Source organism: Myotis daubentonii, chromosome 20 (assembly GCF_963259705.1).
Source record: "Myotis daubentonii chromosome 20, mMyoDau2.1, whole genome shotgun sequence".
Taxonomy (NCBI): domain Eukaryota; kingdom Metazoa; phylum Chordata; class Mammalia; order Chiroptera; family Vespertilionidae; genus Myotis; species Myotis daubentonii.
Window position 1 is genome coordinate 12,991,313 of NC_081859.1, and position 26,559 is coordinate 13,017,871.

Genomic DNA, 26,559 nt, shown 5'->3' on the forward strand with positions numbered 1-26,559 from the left:
TTAGCCATTCTTTAGAGCCCTACCTCTTCCCCGAAAAGCTATTGTCTCTTATGCTGCTCTTCTCTGTCCATCATTTGTCTCTGTCAAAAACTCTCTATTGTGCGCGTGTCTCTGTTATGCAGACTCTTGTCGCTATTCTGTCTCGGAGAGTCTGTGTTCCTGCATCTGTGCCATCTTCCAAGCGCTAAGGCATGGCTTGGCAGGGTAGGCCAGTTGTCAGTTATGTGTTTTGATTCAACATTTTTTTTTTTTAATTTTTATTTTGCTCCCTGAACAGCCTCAGTTTTGTCAAACAGCGTCGCAGCAATGGGTTCTCAGCTAAACCTGTGCCAATAGTTGGAGGGACAAAGCCAGCCTCGGGGCACCTAGAAGGAATTGGAAATCTGTTCCGAGTTCATATTCAAGAACCACTTTTCCTATTATCTCCCATTACCGCAGCGTCGGTTCAAAATGCTTATTTTTACTGCGTTTAATTTAGATGCGCATTTGCATTGTAAAACGGGTACTTTAAAAATAATCATTTTAGTCTTAAGCGTAAATGCTGGTTCTTTGTAAGGGAAGTAGCTCCCTGAGTTGCCTGTTATCGCTCCGAGTGAAGTAAATTTCTGGAGTGAGATTTAACCTTCTGTCTGCGCTTACTACCAGGAATAGTTTGAACCTGGTATGTACCAAGACTTTTGCATTAAATTTATAGAATTTCTTTGTAAGACGAGATGTTTCATGAAGACAACTTTATGTTATTTCAATAATTAGGGTTGGTATGCTTTATGGGCCACTGAAAGAAAAATGAAATGTGATCTTTGTCCAGTGGGCTCCCAATGCCATTCATATATAGTGAAGTCCTCGCTATGAGGGGCATGATATTATTGGTGTCTCACTGGCACCTAGCACACGGTGGAAATTTAATAGCAAGAACTGTGAGAATGCATTCCTTATTTCTTTACAGTAAGTTCTCAGTGAATAATGTTTGGATTGTTTTCCTTCCTGTTGGTTTAAAATCCAAAAAGGTGCTGAATTCAAGGGTGGACCAAGCATAAAAGGAAGGTAAAACTGCTCCCTGTAGGGGAACACAGATAGATATTTCGTTTGGTCAGAAGCACAGCATGTGACACACAGTAGGTGCACAGCTTCTATACCTACTGTAATATCTCTTGTTCCCTTCACCTTTTCTAAGTTTATTTGCACCTGAATTTAAACAAATGACTATCACTAAGAACAGGAGCTTTTAAATACTTAGAAGTTTTATTCTTTCATGCTCGACAAAACAATCTGTTTACTGTATCTTTACAGAATTTTATACAAAACAGCACAGAGATTTATGTAATTTTAAAACTGAGGTATTAATAACAGGTTTCATGTTAAATCTTTAATAGAATCCATTCACCTGGAAAAGTCACGTTTCATCAGATTATGTGAAAGAGTGAAATCTAAAAATCTCAAAGATGAAATCAATGCATCTTTTCATTATCCAAATTCATGCAACCTCCTGAACAACAGAGTAATTGCCACATCTGAATTTCGGAGGCACAGTGTGGTTTTTTAAGGGTGGTAGACTCGTCTATACAAATGTATTTTGTTTAGGATAGTATCAGAATAATTTTTAACTGACTGAACTCATACAAATGTTTGGCAGGAAGGCATTCTGCGTGGCAAGAAAGACGGCCAACCTGGGGCTTGGAAGTTGCCTGGGACCACGCACGAATAAAGAATGAATGAATTACAGCGCAAAGTTAACTGTCAAAAGCATCATTGTCGATTTTTTCTTCCATGTGCCATAAGGCATAATGCATTTTATTGCGGGGGGGGGGGGGGCGCGAAGAACAGACAAGAGAGATTGAGAAAGAGGAAAAAGGTGGGGTTGGATGGCTCTTTGCTTTCTTTCTAAATTAATTCTCCAAAGTGGCCAGTCTTGTTGTCAACCAAGCCTTGAACCACCAGCCTCATCCAGCCATTATGTTCTGGATTTATGATGTTCACATAAAAGCACTGATTTACAGTAAGCAACTGAAAACTGGCTACACAGGAAAAGCAGTTCTGGGAAGACTGTCTTCTGTTTCTCTCCGCCCTTAACCCTCAAACAGGTCTGGATGCTGGAGTAGGCTCAGTCTGCGTTCAGTGTAGAGGGTAAAACCCCAGTGCCCGGGGTCCATCTGCTAAGGACCTTCCCTCAAAGTCTGTGACAACATTATTTCTGTCTTACCGGCTGAGGATCAGAATAAATTATCTCCTATTTATGGCTTATCATAGTTCAGGAATGTAATAAGATTCAAGCATTACGGAATGTATCATCCAGAGAGGGATTCGGTTTATCAAATGCTTTGTGGAATTTACATATAAATATATATATTTAAAAGGCATATGCTCTCTGTTCATTTCATTATTGTGGTATTTTCCAGTTTGTCCATTTACTTTTTTTTTTTTTTACTATTGTCTCAGCTGTATTTTGGTGTTCTTCCTCCCTTTAGGCCATTTCAACCTGTTCATTTCTAAAAGCCCCAAGAGAATGAGAGAGAGAGAAGAGGGAGAAAGAATAAGTAAGTGAATGGGATTTCTGTGTGCTATGACACTAAAAATGTTAGTGTTTTTTCTCTTTAGGTTCAAACTAGGCTCACCTCTACTCACTTTATCACATTTTATAATTATTATCTTTAAAATATTACACTTTGGAATATCTGATTTTTGATTAACACTCGCCTCCCTAATTTTTAAAGAAAAGTTCCAATTACATATGAAGTTTACATAAAGTCAATATTCAACAAGTAACTCCACAGATAATTTTCCAACATAACCTATTGCACCAAGTGTAATAAAAAAAACCCACTGAATTATTTCAGAGATTTGACCTGCGGTTCATGTTAATTTTATGGAGTTGCTCATCAAATTAAATTTTATTTGGACCATCAACATTTTATAGTGTTAAATTGTTACTGGTCGAATGTATGTGTTATCAAGACATAAAATTGTTCTCCGATAAGAAACCTAACCATGTTTGAATGACTTGTATCATTTAGAATATCGGGACTCCCAGAAGAGTGTGGATTAATTGCAACTATACAGGACTGGGATCCCTCCAGAGGGAAGCAATGGTGTATTTTTCGGATAGTTTTGAGACTGTACTTCTGGTGCTTTTTTTACCTTCCACTGTGGGAGAGAAAAAGAAAGATGATTATTGGCTCTCCAACTCTGCCAAGTTGCTTTGGATCTTGGTAATTTGCTCACCTTGTTGTGCAGAAGTAAAAACCCTGCTTTGTGGCACTTCCTTGATGGGGGTACTCAGAGTCTGACTTAATACTTCCCTGGCTCCAATGGGTGCCCCCCAAGCTAATATCATTCTGTATGATGACACCTCTGCCATCGGTCTTCAATGTGCAGGCTGATGACTTTCCAGAGATGATCAAAAGCATCATTTTTAAAATAAAGTCAGAGAGTTAAAAAATAGTTCTTAAATGTAAAAACAAAAGGGGGGGGGGTGGAGAAAATACAACTGCCCCAGGACTGGGACCAGGGTATAGATGGTTGTAGCAAATAAACAGTAAATTTACCTCTGACATTCATCGTTATATTGTTATTTAGGCCATTTCAACCTGTTCATTTCTAACAGCCCAGAGAGTACGAGAATGAGAGAGAGAGAGAGAGAGAGAGAGAGAGAGAGAGAGAGAAGAGAGAATATTGTTTCAGATTTTTATATATTCGTACCAGTTTTTTCCCAACTAAACTTGAACTTCAGGAAGGAGAGAACCTATCTCACACTTTTCTTTTTTTTTTTTGCTTCCTTCCATATCCCACCAGAGTACTTCCTTGAACACAACAAGTACTCCAGAAACGTTTTTATGGATTCTGACCATGTACGAATATTCCATGCATTTCATAAAATTTGTAAAATCTTTTACCTAATGGAAGGATGGCCTACCGGCTTCTTTAAATATCCACTTAATCTATATTTCCTGGCTCCCCTACTCAGCTCTCAAAATAGATTCTCGTAGTGACTATTAGACCTTAAAAAAACCAACGCTCACAACTCTGGATGTATCGGTGTCTCCCATCAGACCTTGGGGCTGATACTCCACTGGTAGGGCTGCTCCGTAAAACCTTTGGCTGGAGCTGTGATTTCGCAGTAGACGCCCTAGCGCCAAGTTTCTAAGCTTCCTGCGGACAAGCTGACTGTCCTGTCCGCATGATTTCATTACTTACTGCCCTGACACTACCAAGCCACTCTCGTCATCCAGAGATCTGTTACTTTTAACTTCTAGTCGGTGAGAATGCACAACTTCGAGAAGGCACTCCCTCTCGTCTCCGCCCAAACTTCTTAGTAAAACATCTACTCACTTTCACATTGTTTTTTATCACGTATTTCACCCATCAAGAACAATGTCGCCGTTTCCCTAACTTGAAACCGGTCAGCCTGAAATTGGGCCTCCTACCAACAGACTGAAAAGGCCCTAGAATTTGCCAGAAGCACAGCAACACCACCCTACAGGGTGGGGCCAGAGTAGGTTTAGGGTTGTCCGCAAGGAAAACGAGACAATCATTAATAAGACAAGAACAAACTCTTCTTCTTCACCACTGTGAGCCTACTTTTGCCTGCCCTGCATCTCACGGAATAACAGACTCCCTCCCTCTAGGGATGACTTTGACCTCTGGGCTCCATCAGGGGGGCGCATGGGAAGGGAGAGGTGAGGGTAGAGAAGGCCCCCTCCTGCTCCTAACAGGACATCCCCGCACTCTGTGGGGTCTGGGACGTCCTGTGCTCCTGGTGAGACCTCAGCAGTCATCCCGCACGTCTGCGTTGCACACGCACTGCTTTGCACCCGGAGCTCACGCCTCTGGCCTGGAGCAAAGCGAAAGCGCGTTCTGCCCAGTGGGAGGGTCCCCTGGCCAGTTGGTTAGCAACAGGCTGGCCCGGGCCGGCTCGGGCCGCACAGAGCAAACACATTGCATTTGACCATGACTCGTCTACCCACTTTCTTCCCTCTGCAGTTTGCAATTTTATTCCTTGCAATCCTCGAACCACTGCTTTCCCGGGTGAACTCGACTTTTCACTCGCCATCCGTGCCTCCCTCGCAAGGTTTCCAAGGTCTTGAGGGTCTGCGTGGCGAGCCTCCTCCGTGGCCACCATGAACACGAAGTTTAATGGCAAAGAACAGAAACGGAGTAAAAGTTTATGGGAGGGAGGGAGGAGACGCCGGGCAACCGTGGTCTTACACCCGCCCTTCCCTCCGCAGTTCAGAGTTGTGGCTTGATACGTACCAATTAAGGAATCAGGCTAAGGCTTCTGCAAGCATCAATTTGACTGTAATTCCCTAACATTTGGTCACTTGGGAATGTCTTTCCTTGTAACCGTGCAAGTGCACGCATGTGACGCGAGGGCTCGCGGGGAAACACGGGCGCTCGGCTCCGCCGCAGCGAGACCACGGTCAGGGGAACGCCGGCCCGAAACGGCCGCTCGCCCCGCAGCGCCCCACGTGCACCGGGAAGCGGGGCGCCGCAGGGTCGGGCAAGAACGTCCCTGAGCGCTGCTCCCCGCTCGGGCAGCCGAGGACCCGGGACCCGGGCGGCGTCACCCCCAGCAGGGAGCCACCTAATGCCGGACTCGAGTCCTCGGTGCCCCCGAGCGGCCGCCGCCCGGGCGGGGATACCTGCACGACTCGGAGCGGCCAAGCGCCACCACGTTTCAAAGTGTATTTATGGTTGTCACGGTGCCCACCGGCGCGCTGGCTCCGCAACCCCGGCGCGCGCGAGGCCTCGGAGCCTGGAAACAGGCCCCTCCCCGCGCAGCTGTCGCCGCCGCCCGCGGGCTCCTTTCACTTTCTCACGGCCAAGTCACCCAGAGGGGCGCCGCTGCCACCGCCGCCGCTGCGCCCGCCCGCCCGGGGACTCCGCCCCGCGCCGCGCCGCGCCCGGCCCCGCCCCGCCCGCGCGGGCCCCGCCCACCCCGACACCTTCGGCCTGTGATTGGGGGCGCGCGAGCGGCAGCTCAAGCCCGCTCCTCCCATTGGCCGAGCCCTCCTGCCAGTCCGGCGATTGCCCGCCACTGCCTCCGCCCTCCTGAAAAGGCGCCCTCCTATTGGAGGAGACGGCAGCCGGGGGGCGGGCGGGCGGCGCCGGGCCGGGCGCTTTCGGTCAATCGCCGGAGCCCAGCGCCGTAGGGGGTGGGGGGTCGGAGGCGTGGGGCGGAGGGGGCGGGCCGAGGGGGGGCAACATCTGGCCGGCGCCGCCGCGTGCGTGCGTGGTGCGTCCTCCCGCCCCCTCCCCGCGGCCCCCCCGCCCCGCCCCCCCGGCCCGGCGGCTCCGCTCGCTCCTCGCTCGCTCCCTCGCGGTGTCTGGCAGGCTGCGGCCGCCGCTGGGCTGCTGCCATGGGGAGCCGTTGAGAGTGGGGCCTCTTCGCTCCGCCGCGCTCCTCCGGCTGCCAGCGGGGGCGGGCGGGAGGGAGGGGGCAGGGGGAGCGGGCGACGGAGCCGGGCTTGGGGGGTGGGGGGGCCGGGAGGGAGGGGGCGCGAGGAGGAGGAAGCCCACCAAGTCCGGCGGCGGCGACGGCCGGGAGGCGGAGGCGGAGGAGGCGGAGGACGCGGCGGCGGCGGCGGCGGCGGGGGACGCGGTGACTTGGGGCCGCTCCGTGTGAGTCCCGCGCCGGTCCCGGCCTCTGACCCGGCGCCCCTCTGCGCCCCGACCCGCGGCGGGCGGGGGCGCCAGCTGTGCGGCCGGCCAGGCGGGGCGGTGTGGGCGGAGGGCGGGCGGGCCGGCCGGCCGGGGGCGCCCCCCGCGAGTGGAGTTAGTTTGTGCGGTCGGAGCGGTTGGGCGGCGGGGGGCGGCGCAGCTGCGGGAGGCCCGGGCGCGGGGCCGGGGCTGCAGCTGCGGGGTCGGGCGGGGTGCGGGCTGGCCGGCTCCGCGCCCCCCCACCCCCACCCCCCCGGCCGGTGCAGCTGCGGCGCGGGGCGGGCTCCGGGCCGGTGCAGCTGCGGTGGCGCCTCCCCGGTGCGGAGGGCGGCGGGCGCGGGGGGGAGGGGGCCTGGGAGCCGCCGCAGCTGCAGTGGCGCCCGGGACGGCCGCGCTCCGGGGACCGGTGCAGCTGCAGTGGCGCCCGGGGGAGGGGCTGCGGGGGAGCCCCCCTCCCTCTCCCCCTCGCCCCCCCCCCCCGGCGGGTGCAGTTGCCGGGAGGCCCGGGGCGGCGGGGAAGCGGTAGCCACCCCCCGCCCCCCCCACCCCCCACCCTCCCGCCCCGGCTGCTTCTTACGACTTTTCTTTTGTTGCTGCCGCGACCCGGGTCTGTTTTCCGGGCTGTTGTTGAAGGTGTTTTCCTGCTGCACCGGCTCTACGCCCTCCGCCTCCTTCCCTGTGGTCGAACCTTCCTCTTTCCCCGCGTGTTCGTCTGCACAGGCCCCCGCGGGGGGACTTGCATGGCTCCCCGCTCCCCCCGTCCGTCCGTCCGTCCGCCCGCTCCCCGCCCCCAGCCCCCGCCTCTTGGAAAAAACAAACCCCGAGCTCCCCGGCCGGCCGGCCCCCCGGTAGCCGGGCGCGAGGGGTTGATTTGTGGGCTGGGAGCCGCCGCCGGCCCACGGCGGTGCTCGGGGCCCATTAAACTGTCAGCCGCCCCCACCCCGCCGGGGCCGCGGGCTGATGGATGTGGGAGACGGCGGGACGGGACGGGGCGCGGGGGGCGAGCGGGTCGTGTGGCCCGGGAGGAACTCAGCGGCGGGGAGGGCGCCCTGGAAGCGGCGTTCGTCGCTGTGTCATTCATCGCGAAGTTGGAGAAAGTTAGGCCGGGGGCCTGGGGACGGCGCGGCGGGCGGGGCCGGGGGCCGTGCCACCCGTGGGCTCCGCGGCGTGGTTTCCTCCCGTGGACAGAGGGTGAGCACCCCCCGGGGCCGCCGCACCCCCCCCCCCCGCCGGGGCCCAGCTGCTGGCCTCCCCGTCGCCCTCCCCCGGAGCCTGCGGGGATGGACTTGACATTCGAAGATGTCGCAGCACCTTGCGGGGCACCGGCCTGGCCGGCCCGGATTGCGTTCCGATTTCATCAGCCACGCGGACAGGCCCACGAAGTGTGGCCCGCAAGTTCCCAAACTTCCTAGACCTCCCCCCCCCACACCCCCCCCCCCACGCTCTCTCCTTGGGAAGGTGTTGTTGTGATCACAAACATTACAGAGTGGCCCCCCAAAAAAGGAAGGAAAAGGTTGTTAGGGGACCCAGATTGAGGGGCAGGCGAAGTTCTGCTTTTTTGTGCCCCGGGGTCGGAGCCCATGCGCAGGTGCAGCGCTCAGGTTCAGGGACTGGAGCAGGTTGGCCGGCTGGACTCGTGTGTCTCACTGAACTGAAGCACTTTCCAGGATTTCAGAAAGGGCGCTTTCAGTGTGTTGATACTGAAAACTGAAATTTGCATTTAACTGACGAGTGTGAGAAATGTCCCTGAGAAGGTCACTGTGGCTCAGGAGCTACATAAGTGAGATCATACAGGGAACCGGGCTGGGGTCATGGTTGTGCACAGGCTCCCAACATCCTGAGACGTGTGTCCCATTATCTCAGCAGGAGAAAAAAAAAAAGAAAAGAAAAGGTGCCGTAGTAATAATGTTGAAATGGGGCTGGAGATGTGCACGGGGTTGGTTTAAAAAGGTCCTTAAGCTGCCTGGGGAAGGAAAGGTTGGGGAGGGACAAATAAAAGTCCGGCTTCCTGCATAGCCCGGTGGCCTGAGGGTGCTGTCCGTCTGGGAGCGGGCCGCCAGCCCCAGACAGAAGTGTTGCTAGCCCAGAAATACAGTAGAACTCCATATGCTGCGTTTTTCAATTTCTGCTGTTAGAAAGTTTGGGGGGAAAAAAGGGGAGACTTTGAAGTATTTTGTTTATACTAACAGAAGAGAAAAGTTCTCCTAAGAAAAAAGCTGGTGGCAGGAGTGTAGAGGAGTAGCATATGGCATTAAAAGGAGCACAGCTGGAGGTAGCATTTCCATCTGAACATGATGTCAGAGCAGCTGACAGCCTGCCATCTCTCAGCCTTTTATTCTAACACACAGACAGGGAGCCAGTGTGTGCGGATCTGTGGTGGAGAAGGTATCTCATTCCTCTCTAACATCATCTCCACTTTGCATCTGTCTCTCTTAGTCTGCTTTTTTTCCACCGATGTAACAGACCTGGAGCCAGCAAGCCTCAGAGGAAAGGACTTAATCAGGTTTATGTGTCCGAAAGGTAGGAGTAGCAAGAGATTAGACGGAGCATATTTGTGTTTTGGTGTTTTGTTTATTTAATTTAAAAAAAAATCACATTAACTTTTCTAACCCAGTTTAGGAATAATGTATGAAATGGAGTATGAAATGAACAGCTTATTGGAGTTGCAAGTCTTGGGGCTTGGGTAGTTTTAATTTTTATCCCTTTTGCTGGAGAGCAAGGAAAGAACTTTAATACACAGAAATATTTCAAGTTTTGAAATGTTAAGAAAAGCTTTGACGTACTGCTTTTTGAGGTCACTTTGGATTAAAATGCTTTATGTTGTTGTTGTTCACTGCTGTTTAGATTCCTTTTGCTTTGGGGGTCGGGGAGAAATGGTAAACTCTGGAATCCACATTAAAACTTACATGAGAAGATTATTCTAGTTGAGAAGCTGGGTTGTTGTGTAATTAATTCCACTGTGAAACTTTATTCTTCAAAAACATTCGGCAGCACTGCTGAAACATACAGCTGTGGTGCTTTTGAAACCGAAGGTTTTTTAAAAAGGGAGGAAAAAAAAAAACAACACAAGAAAACTTTTGTCCTCAAGAGAATAGTTTGACTGGCTTCCTCATTTCTCTTTCCAATATATATTTAAGAGATCTTTTATTTCAGCATAACAATAATTATTTGCAGGAGTTTTTGTGTTAGCGACTAATTTAGAACTTGTAGGGTTGAGCTGCCTGAATTGGCCAGACAGCTGTAATCGCACTCCTCTGTTCTTAATCTCTTTATCTGGGCAGCAGCTGCCATATGGCCACCGTCAGCTGGATCAGATGTTTATAAGCTTCCTTCTTCGGCCCTCTCTGTCCTCTCAGCCTCCTAATTTGATCACGGCTACCTTGTGAGCTGCCCTCCAATCTTTATTTTTAGCCCTCTCAGGGATTAGGATTGATGTGCGCTGTGGGGCACTCGGACTGATTGTATTGTACATCTTGGGGTATTCCGCGGTGGCATCTAGCAGACTGGTTTGGGGGTGAGGGTGAAAGTTTCAGTCCACCTTGGGCAAAGTGTAGAAAAAGCAGGGAAGGAATTTCTAAATATGAAATGACTGTGTGTGTGCCCATTCTCCAAACGTGCTTTCTGGGGTGGGTGGGTGGAACCCTGCTTCTGGCACAGCAAAGGGGAAGTGGGGTTTTCTTTGGTTTTAAGGAGTTGAATTTTGACCCATTGTACAGCTTGCCTCTCCCTCCCTTTCATCCCCCCTTCACCAGAAAACCAGGGCAGCAATGCTTATTTGAAAGAATAGAAGCTAGTGGGAAAGCAAAATATATCAAGTTATGTTGAAACAAAGTATTTTCTGTTGACAGAGGTAAGGCAGAGTCAGGGGAAAAAATAGTTTCTCTTTTTCTGGTAAGGCTTTTTTTTTTTAATGTTGAACCTGTAAAGCTTTTGAATTTCATTTGAACATAATATCCCTTTATTTAAAAGTTTGAATTAATTTGAATATGGAACTCATCTTGCTTTTGCAAAGGATCAAAGTTTAGATAAGATTTTTTTCAGACTTAAATAAAGCCCTGCTGGCTCCTAAGTCTCTAGAGGTACAGATTTTCCAAAGAAATAATAACCATTTTTCTCAATTCATTAAAAAAATATTTGGATGGGTTCGTAGTAAAGATGATCTTTCCCATCTGTTGGCGCAGCTCCTCCTGCCTCGTACGTGTGCGCTGTACCTGAGATCTTGGGCGTACACATCTGTTTTTACACGCAGGGCTTTTGTTGTTATAACACTCTGACTTTAAAAGAAAGTTTTTTGCTAATTCCTGGACTAATTATGCGATTTCATGATGGTTTTTTTTTTAAATTATTATTCAACCGAATGTGTATGTTTAAATTGTGCTCTGTAAGCACAATCAGGCATCAAAGGTAATAAAAAAGGATGGTCAGACAAGTTTCCCGAATCTTCCAGAGTCTGCTGGGACTTCTCTTTGTTCATTATGAGTTGTGCCCTTTGAAATTCAAGCTATTTTGTAGGTTTTGTGGGACTTAATTTGGTGAGGAGCGTTCACTACATGCTTCTGAGAGGGCTCTCAGTCCTTACTCTCAGTAAGAGACGGTCCTGAAACCAAGGCTTTGAAAACTTGACTGAAAGTTCAAGGAAGGTGGGGTGCATTGCAGACGGTGGGGCTGGGGTGCGGCCGTGTGGCAAGCGTGCCTTCCCTCCCCGCATTTGGGTGGCGTGCATGTGATTTGGTCGTGTTTGGGTCAGACGCCTGATTAAAATTCAGGGACATGTGCCCCGGCTGCCAAGCCGAAGGATGGTTTTTTGTGTGGGGACTGGCGTGGCAAGTTGTGAAGTGGCTCTCACGAGAAATGCCTCTCTCCGCAGGTTATGAGGACAGCATGGAGTTCCCAGACCACAGCAGACATTTGCTGCAGTGTCTGAGCGAGCAGAGGCACCAGGGCTTCCTTTGTGACTGCACGGTGCTGGTGGGAGATGCCCAGTTCCGCGCGCACCGCGCCGTGCTGGCTTCGTGCAGCATGTACTTCCACCTCTTCTACAAGGACCAGCTGGACAAAAGGGACATTGTTCATCTGAACAGCGACATTGTTACCGCCCCGGCCTTCGCTCTCCTGCTTGAATTCATGTATGAAGGGAAACTCCAGTTCAAAGACTTGCCCATTGAAGACGTGCTCGCAGCTGCCAGCTATCTCCACATGTATGACATTGTCAAAGTCTGCAAGAAGAAGCTGAAAGAGAAAGCCACCACCGAGGCCGACAGCACCAAGAAGGAGGAAGACGCCTCGAGCTGCTCGGACAAAGTCGAGAGCCTCTCCGATGGCAGCAGCCACATGGCTGGCGACCTGCCCAGCGACGAAGAGGAGGGCGAAGAGGAGAAACTGAGCCTCCTGCCCAGCAAAAGGGACTTGGCCGGCGAGCCCGGGACCATGTGGATGCGCTTGCCCTCGGACTCAGCAGGCATCCCCCAGGCGGGCGGGGAGGCCGAGCCGCACGCCACAGCAGCTGGAAAAACAGTAGCCAGCCCCTGCAGCTCCACCGAGTCTTTGTCCCAGAGGTCTGTCACCTCCGTGAGGGATGCGGCAGATGTTGACTGCGTGCTGGACCTGTCTGTCAAGTCCAGCCTTTCGGGCGTTGAGAATCTGAACAGCTCTTATTTCTCTTCACAGGACGTGCTGAGAAGCAACCTGGTGCAGGTGAAGGTGGAGAAAGAGGCCTCCTGTGATGAGAGCGATGTTGGCACTAATGACTATGACATGGACCATAGCGCGGGGAAAGAGAGTGTGGGCGCTCCTCCCAGGGTCCAGTACGAGCCGGCCCACCTGGCTCCGCTGAGGGAGGACTCGGTCCTGCGGGAGCTCGAGCGGGAGGACAAAGCCAGCGACGACGAGATGCTGACCCCGGAGAGCGAGCGCGGGCCGGTGGAGGGCGGCATGGAGAGCAGCCTGCTGCCCTACGTCTCCAACATCCTGAGCCCGGCCGGCCAGATCTTCATGTGCCCGCTGTGCAACAAGGTCTTCCCCAGCCCGCACATCCTGCAGATCCACCTGAGCACGCACTTCCGCGAGCAGGACGGCATCCGCAGCAAGCCGGCCGCCGACGTCAACGTGCCCACCTGCTCGCTGTGCGGCAAGACCTTCTCCTGCATGTACACGCTCAAGCGCCACGAGAGGACCCACTCGGGCGAGAAGCCCTACACCTGCACCCAGTGCGGCAAGAGCTTCCAGTACTCGCACAACCTGAGCCGCCACGCCGTGGTGCACACCCGCGAGAAGCCGCACGCGTGCAAGTGGTGCGAGCGCAGGTTCACGCAGTCGGGGGACCTGTACAGACACATCCGCAAGTTCCACTGTGAGTTGGTGAACTCCTTGTCTGTCAAAAGCGAAGTGCTGAGCTTGCCCACTGTCAGAGACTGGACCTTAGAAGAGAGCTCGCAAGAACTCTGGAAATAATTTTATATATATATATATATAAATCATATATATATATATACATATATATACATAGATCTCTATATATAGTTGTGGTACGGTCTAAAAGCAGTCTTGTTTCCTGGAACTAAAAAGTTGGGATATTAACTTGTTTTTGCACTTTAGAATAGCATGAGAATCTCACTAACTTAGCATCCTGATAAAAGAAACTTTAGGGCAAGTCAGAATAGAGAGGTGTTTTTCTCTGAGGGGTAGGGGAAGTAAGCCAGTAAGAACCTTTGAAACAAATCGTCCTATCGCAGAAGGCGTGCATAGGGCTTCGTTTTGTCAACGCTGCATTGTCTCGAGGTCCTTCCCCCCCCCCCCCCCCCCCCCACACACACACTTTTTTTGTTTGGAAGTAGAAATTCCCTCCAGTTTTATTAGCCTCTTTCTATGTCTCAAATTGCATGAATCTTTTCTGGCTGTTGGAAACGGGAATGCTTTTAGACCCAAATGGAAAATTTCTGAAATGCTGGATTATCTATTTTTAAACAAGCAGTTGACTTAAAACTTTCTGTGGCAACTTCTGGTTTCCTGACGGTTCCCAGTGAGAGCAATGATGAGCGTACACTGGGTCACTGGGACCCTGTCTTTGTGAAGGTTTGCTGGGGATGAAGAGGCTAGTGCAGCTTCAGCAGTGTTGAACTGTGTTGAAAATGTGAATTACTGTCATTGTATACTGTAATTGATTACACGGGCTGGGGGGGGTGTCAAAGAACTTGACAGGTTGTGTTGATGCTCTTAGTTGAGTCTTGAAGAGTAAATATTAACGCTACAGAAATGCATGAGTTTCGATATATTTTTGTCTTTGTTTGCATTGTATAACTTTAACGAGTGAGTTTAAAATTATTTAATTTCCTTAGAAAAAAAAATAGCACCATTCGGAAAATAACCTGGTGTTATGAAGAACGTAAATGCACTGTTTTTATTTTTATTTTATATAATTTAAATCGACTTTCCCACTGTTTTTAAGTTGAAACTGTTAAGCTGAATAAAAACGTAAGCTGCAAATTGATAACTTCGCTACATAACAAGGAAAATATAAATGTTTACAAACGGCTTAAAGATTTGCATGTGCAGTGTGCATTTATAACAAACTTCTGATGGCACGGAACCCGCGCCGGCTCCAAGTTTAGGTGTACCCATTTATACCCAGTTGAGCATCTTTAGAATAACTACTGCACAAATTGACAATAGGTCATTCTTTTTTCTTTTGCTCCCCTTCTTCCTCGCCCGCCCTCCCTATCCCACCTCCCACCCCCTCCCCCGACTCATGAAAAGATTCTATGGACTGAAAAAGCCCCAGGCTGAAAGGACTGGACTGCCTTGATTGACGTGGGGAAGGGGGTTAGTAGACTATGGATCGCGGCAGAGGCTGCCGCCCAGCGTGCGCTGTGGTGACCACGCGGGGCAAGAGCATTTTGCACAGTGTTTGTTTTCCTGTCTTGCACTTACAAATAAGGTCTATGGGAGTAGCATGGAAAACGTTTGCTGTTTTTCCCTTTTTTTTTTTTTTTAATTGCTTTTGTTTAAAATTTGATCGCCTTAACTACTGTAAACATAGCCTATTTTTGTGCTTAAGATACTGAATGGAAAACTCCATTGTGTGTTGCTGGACTGTTTTGGAAATATTTGGTCAAATGTGTGTTAATTTGGCTGTAATGGCATTTAAAGCAAACAAACAAACAAAAAAAAAAGCTGTGAAAATGGCCTTGGAGCATTATCTTTAGTTACTTGAAGAGTTTCTAGTTTTGTTTTGTTTTTTAAATACAGTTTATGTTAAAGTAATTTTTATTAATTTAGAAAAGACAATCAATGTCTGTGAGAAAACGGACTTTCTTTTGAATTTTCTTTTTGTGGTCATTGTGAGTGATTCCTTTTTCCTCTTAGTTTCACCTTCTTCCTTTGTTCTAAAACTTAGACTGACATCTAGCTTTGACAATCATAGTATGTTTTATTTTCCTGAGGGGGGAATAACTTATAATGCTGTTTAGTTTTGTACTGTTGGTGTGTTGGTGAATTTTTAAACTGTGTGCTAACTGCAATAAATTATATGAACTCAGCTTCTCGTGTGCTATTTTAATTGTGATTGTGTGCTACACGATCCTAAGTGTGTATCGTACGTGGCATCTTTGTTTTTAATGTCAGCTCTATTCAGAGCTTATGAAATCATTAGAATGCCTTAAAATCACTCCAATGGAAATGGGCAGACATTTTTGCTTCTAGTCACTTAAGACGATACTAAACGCACATTTTAAAAGTGTGGCCCAGTTTCTACAACCTCGATCACAAATGTGAAGGTAATTCCCTAGAAGTGTGTGAATCCATGAAACCTCAAGTGGTCACATAAGGTTTTCCTTCAGACGCTGGCCAGCTACTGATCCCTGCGCATAAGTCATTTTCATGGGTAATTTTATCTTAAGTTGATTGGTCAGATCTATTCTTCTGTGCTCTGTTTTAAGTGGAAAATTGAAGGAGACCGGATGTCTTCATTTGGAAGACTGCTTGGCTAATGACTGGAATTCTAGGCAATTGAATTAGCAGGCATTTGATGGTCCCAGATTAGCTTATATACATCCTTTCTGTGGCTGGTGAACTCGGAAGCCCCCAGGTTTTCATTCCTAAGTTTAAATTTTAAAATGTAATAAAGTCCAGGGAACCATTCAAAGGACTCTGTTCCCTAATTTTTGTGATGGTCCCAACTTCCTGAGCGTGTCACTGGGCATGTCGAGACGGAAGCATTGCCGGTTGACCTAAGGAATTGACGGTGCACTCGCGCTGGGTGGTTCTGTACTAGGGGTTGTCCCATGTGGCCCTAAGTGGAGCCGGGCCAGCGCGGACCTGAGAATCTGCAAATCCTGAAGTCCAATTGCCCCTAAGTTGCAGCTTTAAAGACAGATGAAAATGTAGTTTCACATTCTTACTGTCCAAACTAAAGTACGTATTACGTGGCCTGTAGTCAGGTTAACATCCGTATATAGGAACAAAGTGGTAGAAGAGCTTGAATGTGTGAGCTCCCTGATGGCTCTGGGTGGAAATCCAAAGTGACTTTCATCATAAAGCACAATCATTCATAACTTAGAATTCCACTTCTCTCTTTTTTGTTGAGAGAGGGTTTCTATTACATGAAACTCACACTTGGTTTTAACCAATTAAACATCATTGCACATGAAAGAGCTTCACAAAGTAATTTCTTGGGCAGTTACACGCTTATTCAGAAAGGACGTCGTAACTGGACACAGTGCCTCAAAGCTTTCTGAAGGTGTTGAAAGTCCTCATGTAGCATCTAATTTAAAATGAAGAGCATTATCTTAAACTTGACTGGCTGTACTTATAAAAGCAATATTTTGACACGTCATTTGGGAGAAATAACTTCAAAAATTCTTTGCAAAACTAGCATGTTTAATTACACAAATCACCACAGTTGGAAACCAAATTGATCCCTACCCCCCCACCCCACCCCCCGACCGCCGACATCTGGCTGATACCTAGTGTATTTTAAATAGGTAGTTTCATTTACTTTTAACATCTGTTTCTTTTAGATAATCAATTAGCTCCAGGTCGCTGTGGGCCCAGCATTGTGTGCTGGGCGCACCCTCGGGAATACCCTAGAAGTATAAAATGTTAAAGATACTGGTTTTGGATTTCCTTTCTAGTCAATTATGCTCTCAGATTAATCGTGAATCAAGTAGACTTTTTCTTTAACAGACTTGTCATGATTATCTGCAAACAGGTTATGGGAAGGTCTGAAAGAGGTGAACATTATATTAAATTATATAATAGCTCACATTTAAATGGCTGAAATATTCATTTTCCAAGTAAGTCTTTTGAACTATCATCAAAGAAAATAGTTGTTTTTTTACCTAAGTAGTAACACTAAAAAACTTTTGATTTTCCCAAGTTTTATCAAGAAAACACAAAGTATCTAAAACTAGACTTTATAAACCCCATTATATCAGGTAAGAATTTTTTTTTAAGTCTCAACATTTTCTGTATTGTGTATCTACATTTTCTTCCTATAGAGATTAAAACTTTTTTTTTATTTCTACTATAATGAGGGATACTTTTACATGCATCTGGTTAGGAAACTCAGGTAATTTTAGATTTAATCCATAGATTATTCATCTAAATTTTTGCTGTAATTATTGCAATGTTTGAAATTGCTGATGAGGAACAGGGAATCAAGTAAGTGAATTTTGAAATTCAGGACGAAGAGCTCAGTTCTTTTCATTTAAGTCACTTGCCATTAAAATGCCAGAGACGATGCCATTTTAAAACATAAAGCAATAGATGTATTTCTTAAAAGCAAATAGCTTTTAGGAGTTTTATTTTGGCTATTGTCCAAGTTTATTACACAAGTAGGATTTTTCTACTTTTGCCTTCAGAAACATGGCAAAATGTCTTTGCTTCAAATCCTGTGGTCAATATGATGCGATCCTGTGGTGTAGGATGTAGAACACTTATCTTTTGACTAAATTCAAGTGAATTTAGTTACATAACACGGAATAGTGTATGGTTCTAACCCAGTGGTCGGCAAACTCATTAGTCAACAGAGCCAAATATCAACAGGACAACGATTGAAATTTCGTTTGAGAGCCAAATGTTTTAAACTTAAACTATATAGGTAGGTACATTGTTATTAACTTAATTAGGGTACTCCTAAGGCTTAGGAAGAGCCACACTCAAGGGGCCAAAGAGCCGCATGTGGCTCGCGAGCTGCAGTTTGCCGGCCACGGGTCTAGGGCAGTGGTTCTCAACCTTGGCTGCACAATAGAATCACCTGGGAATCTTTTTAAAATCCTGATTTCTGGGCCTCATCCTCCGGAAATTCTGTTTCTTTGTTATGGGGTGGTTTGCCGACCACGGTTCTAACCCAACCCTTCTTAGATTTTTCTTAATATTATAAAAGGAATCAGAGCTTATTGATGTCACTGGAGGTTTTTAGACATATTAATTCATTTTCAGAGACATTTAAAAAATTAAACTTTTAGCACCTTTGCAAACTGACTCCCTAAAAATCTTGACTCATTGTTGTCATTTCTGGGGAAAGAAGCTGAACTCCTTAAATTGAAAACTTCGTAACAGGAAGGGTGAGGTCTTAGAAATGGAACAGTAGCTTGAAAAGATTTTTTTTTTTTAAGCTCAAATACCTTATAAGCATCTGCTTACACTTAATTGTTGAATTAATTATCCAGTTAATTCAGGCCCAAAGATTTTTTCCCCCCTAAAAATTTCAAATACTTGAAAGAAATCAGATTTTTTGAGAGGGATGGTTTCTCCAGTTAACGTTCCTGATGTACTCTGACATGGACTCACATGCTTGCTGCTAATGGCCTCTGTGAGCGTGGTACTTTCCTCGCCTGAGACTCGTTCACAGGAAATTCAAAACTAATTTTTTTCTTGAATTTGCAGGTACTTCCCCACCTTTGCCAGTCTTTCCCAGGGCTGGGCTTGGGGCTGAGCTTGCGTTTTGCTATAGGCGGCATTCTCTCTAGCTAGTTTGGCAAGAGAAGAGTGAAAACCCAATTTGGCTTTAACATGTAGCACATTAGTCAGTAACAGTTTCAGTGAGGATATTAAGAGTGGCTCTGAGAGGCAGTGTGACACCCAGAGAGAGGCCATTCATGGAAATGACTTATTTACAGTTGGTTATAATCTCTGTAGTTAATCATTAAATCAAGTTGGTTTTTTTTTAAATGTCAATATACATGCTTAAAATGACTACCGAGGGGTTTTTAAAAGTCCTATTGGCCTAGCTATTGAAGTTTGTAATAGGTGTACCATAGATGGAGTTAATGTGAAGTGGTATATGGAAAAATGTATTTGAATATTGGCATCAGTTTTAGGATCGATACAAGCCGTTGTTTCAATACAGAATGGGTATATAATGAACTTGAAAGAATACCATAACCTTATTTATGTGTGCTCTGCCAAGCCAGAGCTAACTTTTAGTATATGATACTGCTTAACATAATGCATCTTAACTGTGTAGGATTTAAACATGTATGTTACTGGCTCGGCCAGTGTGGCTCAGTGGTTGGGCATCAACCCATGAACCATGAAGTCCCCGTTTCAATTCCCGGTTGGGGGGTGTGCAGGAGACAGCTGATCGATGTCTCTCTCTCATCGATGTTTCTATCCCTCTCTCTCCCTTTCTCTCTAAATCAATAAAAAAACATATATATTATATACTTATATTATATATATATATATATATATATATATATATATATATTCCTTAAAATTAAAAGTAAGGACATACTTGCTGCATTAAAAATCATAATACAGTGTGTGTTTCACCTTTGAGAGCCTTAGGAGAGAAATTTCTATAGGTCTCATGCCCTGAAATGATATTTGATCAAAGTCAGAGCATTTAGGCTTTTTGTGGGACTATCTCAAATGTGCTTTTAAAAGCAGACTGAGAATAGACACACACGTTTTCAATGGACCATTTCTTTGGACCTGCACCATCTAAACGAGTTGTATGGTAATAGTGAAATGCCCTTGCGTGTATGCTAGTCAGACAATGCTTTCTAAGGCTGTCTCCTTGGACAGTTTTAAGAAAAGCACAATTGTGCAATAATAGATTTGTAAAACATTTAAGAAAAGCATTTCTTATTCGTGAGCCACAGCCATAGACGTCAGTGCATCTATTTGGATTTAGTGTTAAAAAAATATCTATTTCTCATTTATACTAGTAAGTTTCTCTGTGTCACTTAAAATCCTCAGCGAATGGAAGAATTTTGAGCATAAAACCATATTCCAGGACAACCTAATTTATAAAGTTATTTCTATAAGTAACTGCCTTTGAGAAAAGGGGTCCCTTAAGGGTGTGACAGGAGGAAAAAGATGGTCGAGGCTTATATTCCAAGCATGGACACTGTACGCAAGCTCTTCGTGCAGAATTTGTTCCAGATCTCTTCAAAATCCCCGAGATTTTGCAACCGAACAAGCCGACAGGAACTGAAGGCTGGCAGATGGGAGAGCCCTTCAGGTTCTTATTTTTCTGGAAAATCAAACTAAAATTCCTGCTTGATAACCTGCCCTTCATTTTCCTCAACGTCCTTCTTTCATCACAGGAGGTTACAGCGCCGGCATCGAGCGATTTTGACACCGTTCCACAACCGAATTTTCCAAAGGTGCTGATGTTTGTGTCTGAGTTTCTACCATTTTGGAAAAAAAAATCGAAACACACCGGAAAACGAAAACTATATATTCGATTGGCCCAGTTTAGCGGCCTGAGCCAGCAGGCTGCCTCTGGGCAGGACGGGAGGCCCCACACGTGGACCGAGCGGTTGAGGTTTTCAGGGGCTTATTAGAATACACAACATGGAATGGGCTGGAATCCTTAGGTTAAGAGAGAGGGGGAAAAAAAGAGAGAGGCTATGTCGGGGCACAGTGGAGTTTTGTTTTTCAGCCCGAGTGTGAAGTCTAGAAGATGTGGTGATTTCTCGCATTCTATTTATATGTTATTTCACTCGAGGGATGCCTCCATGCAGTCCTAGAATCCTATTCGTACAGGGGGAGGGAGGGGGGAGGGCTCGTCACCGGTTACTCAGCTTGCTTCGCAAAAGGTGCTTATCTTGCAGCAGAAATAATACTTCAGTCAACACGCAGGCTCTTCGGCGGCTCGACCAGCACGGGAGGGCTTTAAGCGACCGTTGAACAGTGTTTCTGCTTCAAAGTCTGTTCGAAAAAGGAGGCCACCCAGCCTCGGATCGCTGTTCTCATTTAATCATCCATCTGTACTTTTCCCTCTGTCCTGAAAGCATGCAACGTTTCAGCACGATCCGCAAAAAACAATCCCCAGCCTGCATCTGTATGCTGGATTTTGCAATCTGCACGCCGGACGGGTGGCTTCGGAAAGAATGAATTAATTTTGTTATTCAGATCGCCAAAAAAAAAAAAAAAAATCCAATGGCCAGAATTTGATAATAATCTAATGGCCCAATTATTCGCCATTATTCGAAGACCTGGGTGGTGTGTCTGATACTCTCCCCTCACAGATCGCTGAGTCACATGCTGCTCCACAGAGACGAAGCTCATATCACACAAACATGGAGCTGCAAGGGGCCGGGGCCCGGGCACTTCCAGGTCATTCATTCATCCTACACGGGGCCCAGCAGGTGCGGCGCTGGGCAGGGGAAGGGAGGACCTTGCAAACATCGCATACATTCCCCGAACCGTGGCCATCTATCATTTCAGACACGAGGTTTACCTCTCTTGAGGGGCACACGAAGGTGGAATTCCTTGCTCCGGACGCACCTTCGACCAAGTCTGAACCTGAAATCAACATTCTGGTTATTACAGGTGATAGCATTTGCACTCTGCGTATTGACCATCATTGCACTCCGCATGGCAATGCAATATATATATATATATATTTACAAATTGAACCCCAGAAGGTCACAAGGATACTATTTCTCCTGCTGACTGGGATGCTAGCGTCCACATGAAAAGCATTACAGCAGGACACGCTCCCCTGGCGTCCGGGGGACAGGTTTTGGCCTCTCTGCCTCCTCTAGCTGCAGCCCTGGCAGGATGCTGCTGCCTGAGGCTCCCTCCCTCCCCGCGCCCAGCCGGGAAGGGTTGCTCGCGTTTCCAAAACATGTTATTTGTTCAGCCACAGCGAGGCACTGCTCCTCTCAGGCTCGGAGCTGCAGGCTGGCAGAGCCGGCGCTGGACGTGCGAGGGAGAGAGGAGAAACAGGAACGCGAGGAGGGTGGCAGCCAGAGAGAAACCTCTAGACGCGTGTGCTGCTGGGATGAGGGGATTGAATATTTTCCCACTTGCTCTGGTGTCTGGAGCTGGTTCTCACCTCCCTCTCTCAGTGTCGTGTGCTGGAAAGGAGACTCGACAGGAAGTTGGGGCCCTACCTGGGTTGCTCAGTGGATAGAGCGTTGGCCTGTGGTCTGAAGGGTCCCGGGTTGCAGGCTCAATCCCCAGTGGGGGGTGTGCAGGAGGCAGCTGATGAATGATTCTCTCTCATCATTGATGTTTCTAGCTCTCTCTCCTGCTCCCTTCCTCTCTGAAATCAATATATTTGTGTGTATATATATATATATTTTTTTTTTAAATATATTTTATTGACTTTTTACAGAGAGGAAGGGAGAGGGATAGAGAGTAAGAAACATCGACCAGCTGCCTCCTGCACATTTCCTACTGGGGATGTGCCCGCAACCAAGGTACATGCCCTTGACTGGAATCGAACCTGGGACCTTTCAGTCCGAAGGCTGACACTCTACCCACCAAACCAAACCGGTTAGGGCTTTTTCTTTTTTTTTTTCTTTTTTTTTTTTTAATGAGGAAGTTGGGAGGGTCTCCCAGTGGGACATGAGGGACCCCACCCTGATCCCAGCATTTCTCCCTTCGAACGACCAGCATCGCCCACTTCCTTAGAATCCCGGGAACAGGAGAGGCAGACGCATTAAGCTGGCAGGAGAGAGCGGCGTGTACGTTTACGTGACATCGCTGTTATAATCATTGTTTGCTTCGCCAAGAGGAGGGTTCGCCTTCTCACCCAGGTGGGTTTCTTTCCATGTGATTTTTGTGATTGAAATTCATGGAGCGCGAATAGTCCCCACTTTATTCCCGTGTTGAGTAGGCCCCGAGGGAGGCCATCTCCACGTGCCGTGTGAGCGTGAAAGCGCCGCAGAAACGAGAGGGTCCCTCGCTCGCTCTCGGGTGGGTCTGGAGGCGTGTGCACGTGTCTCTGTGTGCGGAGCTCCCATCACGGGTGTCACACGCTGGTTCCTGTGGACCAGGCCCTGATGACTCTCATTCCCAAACCCAAGTTGGACACAGGTTCTCTCTCTCTCTCTCTCTCTCTCTCTCTCTCTCTCTCTCTCTCTGTTAATCCTCACCTGAGGATATTTTTCCATTGATCTTTTAGAGAGTAGAAGAGAGAGGGAAAGACAGAGAGCAGCATCGATGTGAGAGAAACACACTGATTGGTTGCCTCCTGCACGCGTCCCAACCAGGCCCCGGGCTGGGGAGGATCCTGCAGTCAAGGTACATGTCCTTGACCGGAATCGAACCCGGGACCCTTTGGCCCACAGGCCGAGGCTCTATCCACTGAGCCGAACCTGCCAGGGCCAGATGTGTTTTCTCCGAAAGGCGGAAGACACCAAGACCCAGAGCTTCAGTTTATGACTGTCACATCCTAATAGAAAACACAGTGTGATTAATATAGACAGTGGTTCTCAACCTTCCTAAGGCCGCGACCCTTTAGTACAGTTCCTCATGTGGTGGTGACCCCCAACCATAACATTATTTTCGTTGCTACTTCATCACTGTCATTTTGCTACTGTTATGAATCGTCCTGTAAATATCTGATATGCAGGATGTATTTTCATTGTTACAAATTGAACGTAATTAAAACATAGTGATTAATCACAAAAACAATATGTCATTATCTATGTGTTTTCCGATGGTCTTAGGCGACCCCGGTGAAAGGGTCGTTCGACCCCCAAAGGGGTCGCGACCCACAGGTTGAGAACCGCTGCTATAGACAATGGTAACGAGCAGGCTCGCCTCCCCAGGATAAAATGATTTCCCCAGAGATTTAAAAGGAGCTGCTCGGGTCTCCCCCGGAGAAGGTGGCACGTGCCGGATGAGAGCTCAGAGCACCTGAGTCTCAGACTCACACCCTGATGTGCTGGGTCACATGACTTAGAGCCACCTGTGGTGCAAGGCGAGCCTGTGGTCACATCGGATCACAGCGAATCAATCCACCTGGGGGTTGTGCACCTGGGCGAGTCCACACCATGGAATGTGACGCTGCTGCCTTCCTGGGGAGGGGAGGTCGGGGGGGAGGGGAGGACTTGGAGTACATGTTGCCTGGATCCAACTTTTCCATGTCACAGGCCCCAGCATTGGGCCTCGGTCACCCACGTTCCTCCCCCTTCTTTCTCCCCTGGATGGAAGGACACACATCTTCCTTTTTAATTTATCATGTTCTTAAGCTGTTTTTTAAGGCAATGACTTGAATAATACATGTTTGGTGAGTCCTCTTGGTTGATGTATTTAAGAGTTTGGTCTTTTAAAAAAGTTAAAAAACTACGACAAGAACCAAAAACAAACAAGTCTACACGCCCCCCCTCCCTACCCCCCGGCTCCCTCTGCTTGGTGCCATAGACAAGAGTCCAAAGGACATTAGCTGCTCCGTTGCACACATTGGAAGGGAGCGCTTGCCGCGAGCTCAGCCCTCCTCGTAGACTGGCGGTGCTGGGAACGGTTTAGAGGGTTTTGTTTAACCGTTTCTGCGTGTGTTTTTAACGAGCGGTTTACAAGAAAGGCCAGGTTGTGGGTTTCTGGGCATTTTCTGAGCCCATCGCCTCCTGCTGCCCGAGGGATGGGCACCTGTGCTCCCACCTATGGGAGCTGAGCTGGTGGGGCCCACGCCCGCGGTGGGGCCTTCTCCAGGCCTGTCCCGGTGCCAGGGATGAGTCATGCGGGAGTCGGAGTGGAAGGAGCCTTTTTGTTGACAGCCTTCCATCTGGACTTTGGATGCGGGCTGGTGGTTCACGTAGAGCCTTGGTCGGTGAGCTGGAAGGCGCTGTGAGGGTCAGCCCCCCCCCCGCCCCTCCCCCCCCCCTGCCGGGGATCAGGCGTGGGCAAAACATCAGCAAAAAAATAATCACAAAAAATAAAAATCCCCGGATTTCCTTGGCGAGACTCAGGGAAGCATCCCTCCTCAGGCCCGGGTCCCTGGGCTGGTCAATGTGCATGACCGTGGCTTTGACACGTCGGCCGTTAATAGTCAGTAGGATCATTTCTAGCCTCGTCCAGGTAATCCGACTGGAGTGCACCTGAATAAACACAGCCAGCGCGGGCGGCTGCCGGCTAACCCCGTCCGCGTTGAATAATGAAACCACACGGAGCTGTCCGGATGGATTTCGGTTTGTCGTGTATAAATGCAAGAGGCTCCGTAAAGGAGGGTGCCCTGTGATTCCTATAGTCATACGACGGGCGGCCGGTGCGTGTTCCGCAGCTATTTACGAAGGGATGATTATCTTAGTCATGGGGTAAAGTTATGCGATACATTGCAGGCTGCGTCTGGGCCAGTGCAGATTTTTTTTTTTTTTTGTGAAAGATTACTTCTTGGCAAACGAGATATGCAAGCGCCAGAATACAGTAAAACCACATTTAATTGGACCTCCTTGCCAACTTCTTGAACACAGCTTGGATTATTGCACTGGAGGCTGCTTCTGTTAAAAGCTGGGGGAGGAGGAAGTGGCATACTGACAAGGCTTCACAGACATTTTTTTTTTTTTTCACTCAAAGTACAATGATGCCCTGAGCCAAGTTTGGAAGTATTTTACTCTGTTTAATAATTATTATTAAAGATATTGTAAAACATATGCATTTGTGAAGGGGGATGTAATGGGAGTAAAATCACGTCATGAATTTTTACTTTGGATCGACGCGCCTATTTTGTTTTTTGACTTGACAGCCTTCCAGATTGATTCTTGCCCAAACCATGCACTCTAATACATATCATCCTTGATATTAAAGTGAGAAGACGAGTCATTTATAGAACCCGAGTGAGAACAGTTTCCTCCTCTCAGCCAGGCTGTCTGGAACTGCTACCTCTGTCCAGGTAGCAGCTGACACGTAAACCAGACAGAGAATGAGCTAAGAGAGACGGAGAAATCTCCACGCAGACAATCCTCCGCGTCCCGCTCCCAAACCCGTGTGGCTCGGGCACCGCTATCGTCCCATAGAAGATCAGGGCCAAGGACCAGATACTTGTTTCTTTTAAAAAATATATATTTTTTATTGATTTCAGAGAGGAAGGGAGAGGGAGAGAGAGAGAGAAACATCAATGATGAGAGAGAATCATGGATCGGCTACCTCCTGCACACCCCCTACTGGGGATCCAGCCTGCAACCCGGGCCTGTGCCCTTGACCGGAATCGAACCTGGGACCCTTCCGTCCGCAGGCCGACGCTCTATCCTCTGAGCCAAACCAGCTCCGGCTAGACTTGTTTCTTTACATCCGTGTGAGTCTAAGAAACAGACTTGTCCTTGGCGGTGTCAGTGGGGATTCATGACAATCCTTCATTCCACTCAGATGAGCCTTCCATGCAGTGGTTCTCAACCTTCTTAAGGCCGTGACCCTTTAATACAGTTCCTCATGTTGTGGGGACCCCCAACCATAACATTATTTTCGTTGCTACTGCATCACTGTAATGTTGCTACTGTTATGAATCGTCATGTAAATATCTGATATGCAGGATGTATTTTCAGGGGTCGCGACCCACAGGTTGAGAACCGCTGATAGGGATCCTGCCTCCCTGCTTCCCCCTCCCCCCCCCCCCCCCGCCTCTCCCCCTCACCCCACATCCCTAACTCAGAACGCCCAGAAGGCAGGGCCAGTGGATTCCACATCTTGAGCTCAAACACGTTTATATTATCTCTCCAGGCTCCTCTT

General features: G+C 48.0%; 1 protein-coding gene across 4 annotated transcripts; it reads left to right on the plus strand.

Annotated features, from left to right (window-relative positions):
* Positions 1 to 6,481: 6,481 nt before the first annotated feature.
* Positions 6,482 to 15,187, plus strand: ZBTB18 (zinc finger and BTB domain containing 18). 4 transcript variants are annotated; one of them, XM_059677723.1, is made up of 4 exons: positions 6,493 to 6,615; positions 9,091 to 9,174; positions 11,522 to 12,209; positions 12,322 to 12,465. In XM_059677723.1, the coding sequence occupies exons 2-4, from the start codon at positions 9,162 to 9,164 to the stop codon at positions 12,329 to 12,331; spliced, it is 711 nt and encodes a 236-aa protein (XP_059533706.1). In that variant the 5' UTR covers positions 6,493 to 6,615; positions 9,091 to 9,161; the 3' UTR covers positions 12,332 to 12,465. The 4 variants fall into 4 exon arrangements, with proteins under 4 accessions (XP_059533703.1, XP_059533706.1, XP_059533702.1 ...); XM_059677719.1 differs by having other exon boundaries at positions 11,522 to 15,187; XM_059677720.1 differs by lacking the exon at positions 9,091 to 9,174 and having other exon boundaries at positions 6,482 to 6,615; positions 11,522 to 15,187.
* The last annotated feature ends 11,372 nt before the right edge of the window (positions 15,188 to 26,559 follow it).